At 35.2% G+C, this 16,620-nt stretch overlaps 2 protein-coding genes across 5 annotated transcripts in view; both read right to left on the bottom strand.

Moving 5' to 3' along the window:
- LOC139982770 (angiopoietin-1 receptor-like) overlaps window positions 1–7,080 on the bottom strand; it is a 47,654-nt gene extending 40,574 nt beyond the window's left edge. Inside the window, exon 1 of the mRNA XM_071995857.1 lies at window positions 7,066–7,080. The gene's annotated coding sequence lies outside the window, so the exon portion shown is untranslated. The remainder of the gene's footprint in view (window positions 1–7,065) is intronic.
- Window positions 1–16,620, bottom strand: part of LOC139982769 (uncharacterized) — a 61,400-nt gene that overhangs the window by 11,299 nt on the left and 33,481 nt on the right. The window contains exons 8-11 of one of the 4 annotated variants that reach the window (XM_071995855.1): window positions 5,345–5,500; window positions 4,422–4,565; window positions 3,082–3,375; window positions 1,724–2,032 (exon numbers count right to left, since the gene is read on the bottom strand). The exons of 2 other annotated variants lie outside the window; for them this stretch is intronic. In XM_071995855.1, the coding sequence (XP_071851956.1) occupies window positions 1,724–2,032; window positions 3,082–3,375; window positions 4,422–4,565; window positions 5,345–5,500 (903 nt within the window). Of the gene's footprint in view, window positions 1–1,723; window positions 2,033–3,081; window positions 3,376–4,421; window positions 4,566–5,344; window positions 5,501–12,159; window positions 14,382–16,266; window positions 16,403–16,620 lie in introns of those variants that run through there. One more of the 4 variants, XM_071995854.1, reaches the window with a different exon arrangement.

Raw genomic sequence — 16,620 nt, forward strand, 5'->3', positions numbered from 1 at the left:
TTTCTCGTAATGTCTATGTACTTTTTGGGAATAATAAAGTAACCATGAGTTGCAAAGTTTCATTGAGGTACCTATGCTTTGTTATAAATCCTCAAATATGAAAATTAGGAGAAGGGAATGTCCAAAATATTGAATTTTTCTCCACCAGTTTATACCAAATTTGAAATGTTGCTATTTATTGATGAATTACAAATTAGCCACATTCATTGAAGTTCATAGTCTGGACAACAAAGAAGGCCAATGCCTAATATTTATTGTAGCATTTAAGAACTCAAATCCACCTATTTTAATTTTTAAATTTCGTGCTTATGAGTTATTTTTGCCTCACACTTAATAAATCTTTATTCAAAAAGAAGACATGAAAATGACATGGGAAATACTGACAAGGTATACTAACTTTTCAGAAAGTAGTAGTGTTACTGGTTTCCGTATATTTTACGAGGGATGTGTTAGGGGTATGAATTTGATGAATCTACCATCTTAGGTTTTATCGTTTAATGCGACCAAACAATCATTATGCTAAGTTCACATAGGCCTACCTCGCAATCTTGATCTACCTTATAGCCAAATTTAAATCGCCTTTATTTCCGGAGCTTCAATGACGGCCCTGGACTACATTCAAGAGACATTTAAGCATAAGTTAAGTGTTGTAGCTTCTGTTGCAGCTATGCATTTTACGTAAAAATAAAAACATAGGATGGGGAGTTGGATAGGACGTGTTCCTTAGCCCCTAAATTTTACTGTGATGTGCACTTTGTGCTGGTGCATTTTTAAACTTGCAAAATGTCCTCCCACACATAGGTTTGCTTGCCCCAAACTGCCTCCTTTTGGACTTTCAAGCGCCATCACTGAATGGGACATTATATAGTTGTCCGTGTATAATTTACAGTTGAAATTATTTCCACAGTTTGCTAGATATGCTGCCAGTTGACATGATTGATTATAGTAGTGTAGTAGTAGAGACCTATTATAGCGAGACCTTAGAGACTGAGACCTCTTCAAATGCATTACGTATTGACAGGGTTGTTGAAATGTAAGTTTACGCATCAAACAACATGGCGGTATCCTCTTAATAACAGTAAAAATCGTGCAGTAGTTAACTAGTTACACCCTTCTTGTGAAAAGAATCCTGAAAAAACTGACGGCAGAAATAATTTAATAAAAACATAACTAAGTAAGTTTGTCTGTACCCAAATCAATAGGGGCCGTTGCTGGGTGACGGGTATCTTTGTTCTAAGTATCAAAGCATACCGCTTTCAAATTTCTTGAGATTTCACATACCCAGCCTGAACGTCACTTCTACACCCACAAACAAACAAACACACGCCGCCGCCATTTTATTAGTTACAGTTAACATTTAAAAGGAAAATCAGAGTTTGTAGGTTTATGAGAGCTGGTAAATCTGTAAAGGAACCTTTAGGGCCAATACGCTTTCAGTTTTCAGTAACAAAGCACTTGAAGGTTTTTGTTTAGAAGAGTTAAAATGGAGAGGGTTACTGTGATAATCATGAAATGCTGATATACAACACAACACAAATACCATTCATTACAGTTTACAAAAAATAGTTGCAACGGCCTTAGTACTAAATGCTGCTATTAAAATATCATTATAATACACTTTGATTTTATATGATGAGGCAAAGTACCTCCACAAGTTTTAACAGCCAAATGGCAAATGAACTTGTTAAAATACATTTTAATTTAATATGATGATGCACAATACCTGCACAAGTTTTAACAGCCAGCTCTGGACTCCTCGGACCTTCTCCTCTCTCTCCTTCTCTTACTGCTGCTACACTGAATAAGTATGTTTCCTCTGGTATGAGGGCGGTAAAGGTGAACTTCAGGGTCATACCAGAGGTAGACGTATCCTGTAACCAATGCAGTCCTGATGCCAGCTTGTAGTAAGGCGTATACCCGATAACAGGAGGGTCCCCATCTTCAGTTTCTTCATCCCAAGCTGACCAGCTGATGGTGACTGTTGAATCAGTTATTAAATCTGCTTTTGGAGCAGATTGCAGTACAGGGAGATCTATAAGCCCAAATGGGAAAGAAGAATTACGGATTATCTACTGGAAGAAATCATTGTTGACTATATAATGTTACGTCAGACGTGAGCATGGTTTATCGCTATAAACAATGAACACTATAATTCAATTAAAGAATGAGTAATTGTCATCATGTTTACAGGTGGTCATGGAGTATAGTATTGAATTCAGTTGTAGAGTAGGCCTAGTCGAAATCTTGTTATAATACAGTTTATGTACATATAATCTAACTACTGCCTTGAGTAATGTTGTTGCTAGCCTTAGGGTAGTATAAAATTCATTTACAGTTCTAAAAAGCAGTGCTCAATAAAGCGTAATTAATGGATTTACATAGTGTTACGACATGTGATTATGTGAATGTGTTTGGAAAATGTATACAAAGAATATAGTTCAAGAAATATTGCCTTTTGAGATATCGGTTTGATTCTGACACAAGTTGACTTCACTAATATCCATCTATAACTAAACAATATGACATTGGTACTCAACAAACTAAATGGACCAATATACCACATTATAAAATCAAACAACATTGATGGTAACACAAATTTTGCCTTACATAATTTTAAGATTGAAAGTTAAGTGAAATAAAGAAGAAAATATTTAAGCTCAGCTGCACTAATGGTACGGTTTATTACTAGTAAAGTTAAGTAGTAAGTTAAACTTGAACTTCAATTTATACACCAATATAAACAAAGTAATAAGAAATGAAATCTCCAAATTTAACTAAAAGAAATAAAGCAAGTGTGGTAGCATAAGAGTACGTGTTACATTACTTACTTTCAAACTTTCTTCTTTACAATAAGTGGTACTGTCATATCATGGTTAGTATATATTATAATCATCCGCCTTTGTATCATCTTTCTATAGTGTTTGTTAGTTCACTGTTAAAAGCTACACACTGTGTGCTGAAGATTGTTTCAAAGATACAGAAATTAACTTTGCCGCCTTCCTGTTTAATACTAAGCAATTTTAAAGAGACCACGGTTGACAACTAAATTGCAAATTTAACACATGCAATTATGCTACTCACCAAATACATCTATAGTTATGTGATATACTGCATATTTTTGACCATCTTTCCTCAGCTGACAGTAAAGTGTCTGTCCATCTGTGACATTATCTACCATGAATGGAGCAGTTCTTGTTGTCATATTACCAAAAACCTCTTCAGGAGAAATACCATTGTCATCTAAATTCTCATGATGTCTTGACAAAACAAAATTTAATTGATTAATGTCTGAACTACTTGGACCCTTAGCTGCTGTGCAAGTCACAGGAACTGTTACACCAGGATTCTTACGAGTATAGGCGGCATCTATTAGACCTTAAATGAGGAAAGAATGAGAAACACTCATAGTAGTCTTTATAAAACATCAGATTATACTGTGCTAGGACCACTAAATTTTACCAGTATTTTCATTGCAATGCACAGAAAATACTTTGCTGAAAATGGACTGATATTGAAAAGATAATTTGTTAATGATACAGAAATGATATTGAGATAATAGTGTGATGAGAATGTACTGGTATTATGTAGTGCAATGTTTTGAGCATCACATACCGAATTTATAACATAAAATAATGATTAACTAGAAAGAATAATTAGAAAATAGAAAAAAACAAACCTTAAGCATATTGCAGCCCCCCCCCCGCCACTTTCCTCAAAGTTTTCAAGGAGTTCACCTTTAGTAATATATGCAGAGACAAATGATTTGTGTGCTTGACTTAACACTTGACTGTCATAAAGTAAATGATATAAAGCAGTATGAAAAAGCAAAGAAATAAAACTAACATGTAATTTGTTACAAACCGTAAATTGACCGAATTTCCATTTGTAGTATCACTCGCATGCAATGTTAGTTGCTGATTAATGCACAGAAATACACATGAAACAATTTAAACATTAATGCATGTTCCTGTAATTAAAATTCCATATGTTACTGGTAATAGTGATTTATCATATATCCATTGGTGTAGGCAGTATCAAAGAAACTGATCTACATCTAACAGAACTAGAAATATTAAATTAAATCAGCTACTGCAAAAGAATTTATAGGTTCAAGTGATGAAGGTATTTCTTACAACCCAATTCTATACTATAAGAAGGAAACATTGCGCACATTTCCTACTTTCAATGAAACAGTCTGTGTTTCGTTTTTATTTATTGCGGGTAAGAACATTTATCATAACAATAATCACGCTCAACTAAGAGCTGTAGTAGACACATACTCCCCACATCACATATAGCAATGAATCATGTTTATGTGTCATTTTTTCTTCGTGACTATCAACTTTTTCAAGCTTTCTTTAAATATCATTTCATATTAACGAGATACCATCCCGATGCAATCTTGACAGAATGTTTCTTACCTGTCTGACATAAGTTGGGTGGAAATAGTTCGACCCATTCAGGATAGCAACCTCCAGAGCAGCTTCCTGTTACTTTGTTACAGTAACTTTCTGAACAGTGACAATCATCTGCACAGCCGTACCCAAAGCGTGGCCCTAGGCATTCTGTAAATCAAAATGCTCTACATTCATTCACTGTAATATTAACTATTGTAATATCTTTGTATATGATGCCCTAGTTAGATGTACTAACAATGATACGAAAGGCACAGATATTCTGTACTCAATTGCTATCTGATTTATTCTCTCCTTCTTTTCCCAAGTATATATATATATATATATATATATATATATATATATATATATATATATATATATATATATATATATATATATATATATATATATATATATATATATATATATATATATATATATATATATATATATATATATATATATATATATATATATATATATATATATATATATATATATATATATATATATATATATATATATATATATATATATATATATATAGATAGATAGATAGATAACATTATCACCAGGTAACACGTTTAATTACAATTAAACGAGACAGCTAGCATTCTGATTACTTAGATATTTTTAGAGTTACATTTCAGCTCTGACCAAGCCTCCTGTGGATGCACAATTTAACCCTACAGCTTGAAGAAGACTATTGTAAACTGCATAAAAATTGAATTTGATTACTGTGCCACTTCAAGGGAAATAAACACATTTCCATGCTGACACAATTCTTCTTAAATATTATATGTCACACTCTCGTTGTGGCGATGAATTTACAGAACAAAATATTGAGAGAAATGGGACTGTTTTGAGAACAAAATTATTATTTTATGTTGAATTTCTATCTGAACTCTAGTTATTCACACAATTTTCAATCCTGACTCAAGCCGTACCTGCACAATTCACCTGTCCCATGTAAACAGCATAGCCTGGAGCACAACTTTGGTTTGGACATTCTCCCGTTATCTTATCACATGCAGCATTCCCCATGCAGTGACATTTATCAGTGCAGCTAGATCCATAATAGTCAGTAGTACAAACATCAGGAACTGCAGGAATTAAAACATACCTTTCAAGATGCATTTGAAGTTTGCTTTTTTGCTTTTTTTTCTGTTACGGAAAATGTAAAGATGACAGTAGACGACTTTCAAGAACAATATATTAAGTTTTCATGCAACCTGACCAGTCTCAGCTGCCGTTGTAAGATGTATTTGTTATGGCATGCAGTTTTAGCGATATGCTTCACCGTTATTATATGATGTCAGGGATTAAATTTCTGTAAAACATAGCAACACCAAAGTTACTGATGAGAGTTACACTTTTTCTTTCCAGTATAAATTACATTCCTGAGATCATATAGAGCTACCAGAGAAGAAGGGAACGAAAAGGGTAAATCGAAAAAAAAAACATTTTAAATTGCCAAAAAAAAAAAAAAACTTAAGAGAAGGTTCTAGCCCTAGGTTTTCTTAAACAATAAAAGGTGAATTGAGTTGTAAGTTATATAGCTCACATACTGTTACATGATTTTTGCATACACAAAACATGTGCATTACCCAACCTAGCAAACATAGCTTACTGAAAAGTCCTGAAAGGATTCAAATAGTCTACAGTATGTAAAAGTTTGATACTGCAAAGGTAGAAGATTCATTGCTTTCACTATTAAGTGCATTTCGTATCACAGGTATAGGCATAGAATCGCTAATAACTTTATAACAAATCAAAATCGTCGGCTCTGGTGAAAGCAACAACAATATTACCGTTTTGTCCATAACTTAGGAGTGTTTGCCACTGCAGTAAGGTAGTCACAGCAATAATCTGTCCTTTGTAAGTCATCTTTTTCTTCATACAATAAATTTGCTAAACCTGAGAGGTAAAATTAAAATGAAGAGATTATTTATTATAGACCATCATAAACCTAATTCAAACTATTTTGTGTACATGTGATTTCTATAGATGTTATCTACATCAAACAGAACATTGCGGATGAATTGTATTAACTGCTTGACATTATCATATCGTTATATCAGGATATCTCTTAAATTTCATATTTGGCTCCAAAAATTCAAAAACAGAGGGTGAACATCACAGAATTATCCAAAACGATTATTTCAAAGCAAAACGCAATTGACACTTGAATGAAACAACATTTACAAGTGAAAGCTTTAAGTTTTAAGGTTCACTATTGAATCAGTTTCTTATGGCGGACATAGAATGATATTACTGTGAGAACAATTCTTTATTGACATGCGAGGTGAATTGATATAAATATTTACATTTCATTTAGTCGTATTAGAGCTGTAATGCTAGAAGTCAAATTTGAAACTATAGTACTTACAAGAAGGTTAACTTTAAGGTTATGTATGGACCTTAACCTTGTTAAAAATTGTTTCATCTAAAAACTCAAATCTGGTTGAGTGTACATATATGAGCATACTATACATATTGTATCCCAATTTCTCATGAAAAGAATATGAATGTTTCACATGTGAACATTCATAAATTGCGCCGAACAACTAATATCAAGCAATTCGGCCAACACTGTCCAGGCTTATCCAAAGTTTGAAAATCACCTCCGGCCGGTAACTGAACCAGACACAATAGGCAGATTACTTACCTCTGCAAGAAACCAGTCACTATCATATAAAAAAATCGTTCAAAAAGCTCTCAGTGCAACGGGTATGCACGCCAATGGCCTTCTGCTCTCTTTTCGTCTTTGTGTAAATTTTACAACAAGTTAGTGCATTTTATTTGCAAAGTGTGTTTATGTTGTGTGTAGGCGTATCAGCAGTGTACGGTAGAGTAGACAGGACACCACATTACTGACAACACACATTGTAAGTCGATACAAAATTACCACTTTATCGAGTTTACTGACGGTACAACATGGTTAATGTCTTAAAACGGTTTTCATAAAAGTGGAAGGGCAAGTTCACCTACCCCCCCCGTGCCCCTAGTTCCTCAGCCCCTGTTTGCTAACTGCTTTAGTGTTGTTTTAACTACTATGCTACCGGGAATTTCTTTTGAAGAAGGTCTACCTAAGTTCATTAGCTTTGGGGTGTCAGGTATATTTTATCATTACCTCAAGCCATACCTTACACATAACCACTCACACGTCTGGTCAATTGCCTCTTGCAGCCTAATTCTTACATACATTAAAATAGGTTTCTGATACCAAAGTTTTTTGGTGAAGAGAAACACAGTAAATCTTTGTTTTATTGAACTCCACAGTCATCCAGTTTTTATCACACGGACATATCGAGCAAATGCAAATACATTTATGAATGTCAGTCTTACTGTCTTGTCTCTTCGAGTTAAGTAGTACTAATAATGTTTAACGTATACAATGTGTTTCACTGTATACCAATAGGAACAAAGTTTCAGTTCCCGATTTATATATGACTGTCATTAACCACGGATTGCAAGATGTTACATCACACCCTTCTCTTTTCTAGGAAATAAAACCTCGGGTTAACATTTCATGGATCAACTCGACATTAAGATACACGAAGGAGAAGAGAAACAGATTTTAGGGACACTTGCGGACAACTAGCGATGAATACAGGTGTTATTCTTAAGATGCAATATGCTTACCGTTCACTGTGGTTTCACATGTGTTGTAATTCGCAATAGTTGTTAATGTCCACAAATGAATACTAAGGAGACATCTGCAAAAATGGTACACTAATTAGTTGATTCTAAATATTGTGTAAATAAGGATGCTCAATTTGCCTTATTTCCAAATGTGACCTATCGTAGACCATGGAGCGGCTCTCATCTTTGACAGAACCATATTTGATCTAACTAGATGCACTACTGAGATCATCCAATTAGTTTCATGCAAAGAAAAGCTGATTCTGTGTCCCCAATTTGAGCCGTGTTGTATTCAAGCGTGTGTTGATTCACATCCCATTATATTTAATTTGGACGATACTCTTCCCATAAAAAGGATTTTTTCCAGAATTTATTGCTGCTCTGCACAGTGTTAAATAACTCCCTAAATCAACAGTGACAGTGAATAAGACAAATGATTACTTTTGTCGTATGTTGCAGTAATTATTCATGATTTTATATTTCTGTTAGCAATGTTATATATCATATCAAACCGCACAGATTGTAATATATATTCATGTTACAGCAATAGAACATTACATGGAAAGACTGGTTCCCTTGAGAAGGTATAATGTTAATTTATTGTAAGTGGCTTAATCGTGTTCCATACGTAAGCAATAAAGTAGGTAGTGCTTGAACTAGTTCTAAGTAATTAGTCGGGTCAATATATGACAAAATTTGCCTCAACCTCAAACAAAAAAATGCAACAAAAGGTTTTTTTGCTTTAAGTCGCTCTATAGGTTACTGACATCTCCAGAAAAAAAAAAGTCTCCCAAAATCGGACCCCGGGAAAGGGGTTAATTTGCATAATTCCAAAATGGCGGACCCAAAGGCTTCAATGTACCGAAAACCTCCTTATACTTCAATTTTGGCATATGAAATGTATTACCAACCTATAGGAACATGATGCCAGAATACCAAATAAGCACATTTTCAATGTTATATGACGTCACCATAGGATAGGGATGACGTATGTGACCCAAAATTAACATATATCAGCCGATTAGGTTGAAATTAACACATAAGTTTCAAATGAAACCAGGCAGATGTAATAAAAGTCAAGGTCGAACAAAAGCTAGAAGAGAGAAAACGAGGGCTGGCTGAACGATCACGCACAAGCAAACTCTAGCTCACCTATATGAAGATGACCAAAGTTGCAAGGATGCTTATTTTGGCTGACCGACTTGGATTCTGGTCGAGACACCTGTCTACTGTTGGAGAATGCTAACCAATATTTGGTGCTGCAGGTCACTTCAATTATCTCAAGTCAGCTTACATGTACTTGCAAAACATGAGCAATCTTGAAACCAGAAACCCAGAGGTGTTCCGAAAGTTTCAGGAAGGCTTCCATGTGATCCGTAGAACGGACCAGTGCTGGGCTGGTCTTGGTGCCGATCTCGTGATAGAGCAAACGCTAATTAGGTCGCTAAAATCCACAGGTCGACTTATCAGAGGATCTGGAATGACGGAGGAACAACGCACACTCTGGACAATGTCGTCACTAGTCTGTTCGGAGTACAACATTGCACTACAAGACTTCAACCATCATGCGTTCACTACGAGTGAGCAACACAAAGACAGTACAGAAGCAAGAATGACCAGAGACCATTCAGACTTAAGGAAGCTTGAAGAAAGGGTTCAGACATACAATTCGTTCTCAGCAGATGATGAGAGTTTTCGTAATATCGTCACAGGAGTAGAGGCTACCCAGAACGTCAATGTGGATGACTTGTTCGTTGTTGGGCAAAGGATGGTTGACAAACTCGTCGGTCAACTTGCGTTTACTTGGTCATTCAAATGTAAGGACAAAGCAAAGACACTTGGTGATGCATCTGCAGTCAAGATTTCAACGGAGGAATCAATTGACCCTGCACTGCTTTTCCAAAGACTCATTGTGATTTCCAGGGCTGGAGACCTATCCTTGGGAGATGTTCTTGGGTTCGAATTGAGTCCTCCCCCCCCCCCCTCCTTCGCTTTTTGAAGCAATTGGTGTATTCCGGAAGCCAAAAAAGCACAGTTGGTGAGAGCTATTGAGGAGTTAGCTAATGGGCAGTTAGAGACAGCGATAACCAGTGACTGAGAGTTATGTATTATATGGCGGTTCACTGGTGCATCGAGTTCCCTGGGATAAAGGCACTACATATGACATCATCGCCAGCTGTTATGCAGATTTCACCCTTAGTAACTATGACACTGCAACTGTTGCTTTTGATGGGTACCAAGAGACACCATCTACCAAAGACAGCACTCACGAGAGACGGCAACACAGGCAGCATCCACTGGTGAGCGTAACCCCTGGAGCAGTGTTCCGTGGGACAAAGGATGAGTTTCTCTCGAGAAGGAGTAACAAACAGGCACTAAAAAAATGATAAGCAATAGGCTTCGAGAGAAAGGATGTCATGTAGTCAACTGTCAGGCAGATGAGGACTGTGACATTGTTCGTGCCGCCATTGCAGCTTCCGAAACTGGAACAACTACTCTAGTTGGAGGAGACACCGACTTGTTGGTCCTTCTCCTGTTCAATATGAAACCAGAAAACAAAACTTTGTTCTTCCGGTCTGACAACAAATCCAGGCACCAAGTTCGAGTTTATAACATTAATAGGCTCAAACTTCTGCTGGGTCAAACCATGTGCTCTCACTTGCTGTTCATCCATGCTTCCACGGGGTGTGACACGACATCTCGCATATTTGGTGTGGAGAAGAAGTCGTTGTTCCAGAAGATTGTCAAGGGGGACATAGACCTAGTTTCGTGTGCAGTTCCTTTCGAGATTGTCGGAGAAACATCTGACACTATTGAACAATGTAGAAACAAAGCAATGGCGTTACTCTTTGGTGGAAAAGTAACAGAGGATCTAGCCAAGCTGAGACATAAGGTATTGAGGAAGAAGGTTTCTTCTGCGAGAAAGACCTCAATGCAACGGACTGGGGCTGGAAGCTTGAGAAGAATCTAATCAAGCCTGTAAGGTGTGACAAGTCGCCCGCCCCTGACTGCTTACTCAAGGTTGTACATTGTAACTGTCAAACGGCGTGCACAAAGAGTCGGTGTACTTGTCGAGGGTATGGATTACCCTGCACAGCAGCATGTGGACCATGCCAAGTGGATTTCTGTGATAACCCCTTTAACCAGACACTGGGACCAGACATTGAATCCGATGATGACGTTGACGTGTAGAATACATAGGTATGTGTTACCCTGTTGCACTAGGTTAATTGTCATATCCTCAGAATGCTGGTCCTAATGTTTATGTCATTCATCCACAACATCCTAATGTCATCTGAAATGTTACGTGTATAGCCCAAGGGCACAACCACTGGAGGCTCACGCCCAAACCTCATGTGGAACCTCAACTTCTGGCAGAGAAACGAAAACTTATCGGGGGCTTGAGCGCCTCCAACACAATCTGACTGGGACCCCTTACGTTTTATACGTGGTTGCGCCCTTGGTATAGCTACTTGAAAATGAGCATCAATTGGTTGCTGACGTAATTCGATGTCGTTTCTACTTCATGAACATGTCAATTCGAGTATGTTCCCTTCTGTGTATTACATCTGCCTGGTTTCATTTGAAACTTATGTGTTAATTTCAACCTAATCGGCTGATATATGTTAATTTTGGGTCACATACGTCATCCCTACCTATGGTGACGTCATATAACATTGAAAATGTGCTTATTTGGTATTCTGGCATCATGTTCCTATAGGTTGGTAATACATTTCATATGCCAAAGTTGAAGTATAAGGAGGTTTCCGGTACATTGAAGCCTTTGGGTCCGCCATTTTGGAATTATGCAAATTAACCCCTTTACCGGGGTCCGATTTCGGGAAACTTTTTTTCTGGAGATGTCAGTAACCTATAGAGTGACTTAAAGCAAAAAAACCTTTTGTTGCAATTTTTTGAGGTCAAATTCTATATTGACCCGGCTAAATAGTTACATTGAAATGACAACTAAGTCACATTGTCCTATTCAGACATGTCGTCTGAATAAATAACTGTGGTAAAAGTAAGTGGGCCAGACCTTTCGATCTTAGCAGGATATTATACATAGGCTGAATGATAATGAGCAGAAACTACAAGGGACAAAATTATTTTCCGCAGCTCTGATTTGTAATTAATAATATCATCACTGGCTTCCCTTGTGTATAACAATTAATACATGATTAAATTTCCACATTATTTGGAGCAATAACAAGTTGAGCGATGTAATATTGTATGAAACCACAAATTTATCTTGTTATATATCATCACATAAATACACAGTCCTTGATAATTTCATATTGATAAATCACGCTATTATATATATACAACCAGTTGAGGCATGTGAAATAACCCTGGTACACAATGTCGATCAAAGAAAGTAAAGTGTTTTATGAAGTTTATCATACCTCCTTAGCTTCTTGTTGCTCATTATAATATATTCTTGTTTCAAATAGCGTAATCATATTCGAATGTAGGCTTATCAAAGTTTGCAAAGTGCTTTGAAATTCATTAACTATTCCGTTACTTAGTGTATTCATACATGGCAAACTAATATATATTTTGCAAAGTGCTTTGAAATTCATTACTTTTCCGTTACTTAGAATATTCATACATGGAAAACTAATATATATAATAGCTATCTTCGCATTAATGTAATGGTATGCACAACATTTCCAAGCTTAAGACAATGGAAATACCGTACAACCATGTAAGACGACCAATATAATGATTATGTAATCTTCCTTTCTCTATTTTAAGTGTTACAAGATAATGAAACGCGCGGATATGTGTAAACAAAATATTTAAAGAGAATTTGGATTAATGTAATATAATTGTCGAAAGATCGTGAATATTTGTTGAAATCACACAATATTAATACAGAAAACCGAATGAATTTAGTTAGATATTTCAGATATAAAATGAAAAGAAAAACTAAATGAAAAGATATTAAAATGCATTAAATGCCTTGCGATATAATAAAATGTGATATTGGAACTTCGTTGGCACATAGCAGAACTACCCAAAGTCATAGTTGGTTGTTAAGGTGAGATTGGCGTTGGAAATACTTAAACTGTTTTTACTTTGTAAATAAAGATAAATTGAAAGAAGCTGCCAATAGATGTATAACCAGATATCCTGTATTAAGTTTATGGAGCTATATGGCCGTTAAGTTCCTCTGCAACAATAACAGCATATGAAATTGTCATGTAAAATGCCATCAATGAATGCAGCAACTATTTGTTTTGACAATCTTCAGTATTATAAAACATATAACTAATGCAATGTACAGGCATATTTAAAGCAGCATTTTGCGTCCTCGACTATGATTTTTCTCAACCTCACTGATTCCACTATGTCATAACGACATACATAACTAGCTTATCTATTTATATTTTACTTCAAATGGTGGCATAAAAGTCGAACAAATTGCAACTATCAACTTTGTTGTTCTCCAAGATATTTTCCGTTGGGAACCCAATAAACCTCGCCCATAATATGAATATTTAAACACTACGAACGTCATTGACAGATACGTAATATAACACCACACTTGATTTGTGTACAGTCTATATGGCAGTTGTACCAGGGGGTTGCATAACAACTCCCTGGTTGTACCAAAGTCTTGAATCTATTTTTAGCAACGGCTCATAACTAACCTGCATCTCTGATTGGTTGAATTCAAACTAGTGGGTTTGGGAACTGAATGCGATTTATTTTGTATGTGGAATACTCGCCAATTCACGTTTTTGGCAGGGAAAAACTTGGCTAATATCTTAATTTAAAATAAAACTTAATAAAACTCGATGGACATGTCAAAAATGTAGAAAACGGCGACCAAACGCAAAATGCTCATGAATAGACATACTATTCACTGATTGGTGGAATTCAAACTAGTGGATTTGGAGATATGAAAACTTTGTCGAGGACACTTTTGCTCGTTATCGATATAAATCGTTAATTACTCGCTAATTAACGCTCTTGGCAGAGTGAAACTTGGATGGTATCTTAGTTTGCTGTTCTATGATTGATACATGTAAAAAAATCGATGCACATGTTAAAAATGTGGAAAAAAGCGACCCAACGCAAAATGCTGCTTTAAGATTAATATCGATAATGTTATAAAATGATGAGTAGAAACTGATCATATATTTGACGTAAAAACAAGAGTAATGATTGTTACTGAAGTGTTTCTCGGAGACCTAGGATTTTAATAATTGGCTAGTAATAATAAATACAATGTTATGAGGGTTCCTGATCAGCTTAAGATTACACAATGACGTCATAATCATGCATTTCTGTTAGGTAGCAGTTGAGAAGTTGATGACACATCATGTAATCCTCCTGAAAAAAGAAAATACAGTATTAAATACCAGGAGTCTTAATAAAATGAAACGTTTGAAATGCTAAACAAAATTAGAACAACAGGGATAACTACATAGTAACGACTATACATGTTCCAAGCTGTCACCATCAATGACCAATTTTGTAATACAGTGATCTCGGAAACTGTTGATTTAATGGGGAAAGAAGAAATTAGCATTGAAGAACTTTGCATTGACGCAAGGCAGTTACTGTTATTATTAAAAGTTGGGCAGAACGTTTTAAAAATTAATACTTTCTCAATTGCAGTTGGCTAATGGGTTTACCCAACGTTTTGTTAATTCATATAATTACATTTAACCAACAACCATAAACTAGTTGGGGAACATGTAAATATAAATATATATATATATATATATATACATATATATGTACATGGGGTTTGTTGGGAAACCTTTGCAAATATTTGGTAAAGGCCAAAGATGAAATTACAAGAAATATTAAACTTGAAGATATGAGTAAAAAGTATGAAAAATTGAGAGGATTGATTAAAAGTAACTGAGTAAAACCTGTCGGCACAAGAAAAATAAGGACATAATTACGTGAAAGTGTAATGCCACAACAACAGTGAAAATAATTTGTACGCATTTGTATTGGAGCCTTCACATGTTGGCTGTCAGGTAATTTTAATTTAATTTTCCAAGCACATTTTTAGTGGAATGTATGCATTACAATTACTGGTAGCTTTAATAATATTGTTATACCAGCTCTTGTATTTATCAATATTACTTGTTTATTTTACTTCTTCTGATGTATAATGCTTTAGTTACATATAACGTAAAGACAACTGTACACTTATGGTCCGCATAAATTATCTATAAGAAACTGATTTTTTTTCGTATTACAGTAGCTTTTATTTACATCATTCTTTGACATAACCTTCAGCACAAAGTCCACACTAAGTCTTGAAAAACGAAGTCGGAGACAATTAGTATCAGTAAGCGCCAAAACTTGGAATAAGTAAAGTGGATATTCTCAAGAAATTCCAAAGTCAATGTACAAAGAATATTAGGTTTTTAAAATTTATTTTAACAATTCCCTCCACATAAATCAATGTAACTTTTAATATTATATTTAACAAACTATAACATAAACAGAATTCATTTCATAAAAACACTGGTGTTATTGTGATGTACCACAGTGCGATGGTGTATGTCTATGCCAGAGAGTAAACATATTGTAAAGGTGAATATATTGGACACTAGACTAGCTGTAAAAAAAATGCACTCAAATATTTCTGTTCTAAGACATATTCAAATTTAAGTATGAGTAAAACCATCCTTTAATTATACCTGCATGGCAGTAGCTAGTCTGGGCTTTTAACTTCGAACTATATTGTTATCTTAAAGTAACGTTCTTATCTTGGTTATTTGCATTCGCCTTCTAGCATCTCAACTGGCGTCTGGGTTTAATGTGGGCTCGGTATGTCCTGGCTTCCTTTGCCCAACTTAAATAGTGCAGATAACATTTGTTTAACCATATTGGTCAATACATAAAACAACTTTATTCAAAAATAAGGAAACCTAACTATTTAGACTGTGAACTGGTCATTTCTGTCCAAATTTATCTCTGGAAATTTCTTACATTTCAACATGTTCAGCCCGTATGTTTATTGTGTAAATATGAATGAAAAGACGACTGAAGGGTAAAATAATGTATAACACTACAATGCCATTCGTTTCTTGTTTGATTTTTGCAAAGATTCCCTTTTTTTAACAGCTTGGGTAGAGGCGGGAGTTTACAAGGTGATGATAGTTTGCTATAATTTTATACACAAGTACCAACAAAGCTACAGCTAATATTTACTGTATTATCATAATATTGTTGTATTCATTCTACGACATACCTTTGTGATAATCGCATTGGGGTTGCACACTTTAATATGTTTAACAGTGTCAAACACTTGTATCGTTTGTCGCGTCTTCATCCTGTTGATCTCAGAGCAAACAGTCACATAAATTCCACTTCTGGATGCGCCATTTCTACAAAACAAAATCCCCCAAATAACGAATTAGATACTATCAATGAGAACATTAGTTGATACTGGAAAAATTGAAGATGTAACAATATTATATCACAGTTGACGGTTTTACTTTGTCATTTTAATTTTACAATTATTATCGATTTTGTTATATTTGTTCTCTCCGGAAGCAGTTATAGTGTGATTTCCATGTTTAAGTGTTGCAACTTCAATACCGGA

Source organism: Apostichopus japonicus, chromosome 16 (genome assembly GCF_037975245.1).
Source record: "Apostichopus japonicus isolate 1M-3 chromosome 16, ASM3797524v1, whole genome shotgun sequence".
NCBI classification, from domain to species: Eukaryota; Metazoa; Echinodermata; class Holothuroidea; order Aspidochirotida; family Stichopodidae; genus Apostichopus; species Apostichopus japonicus.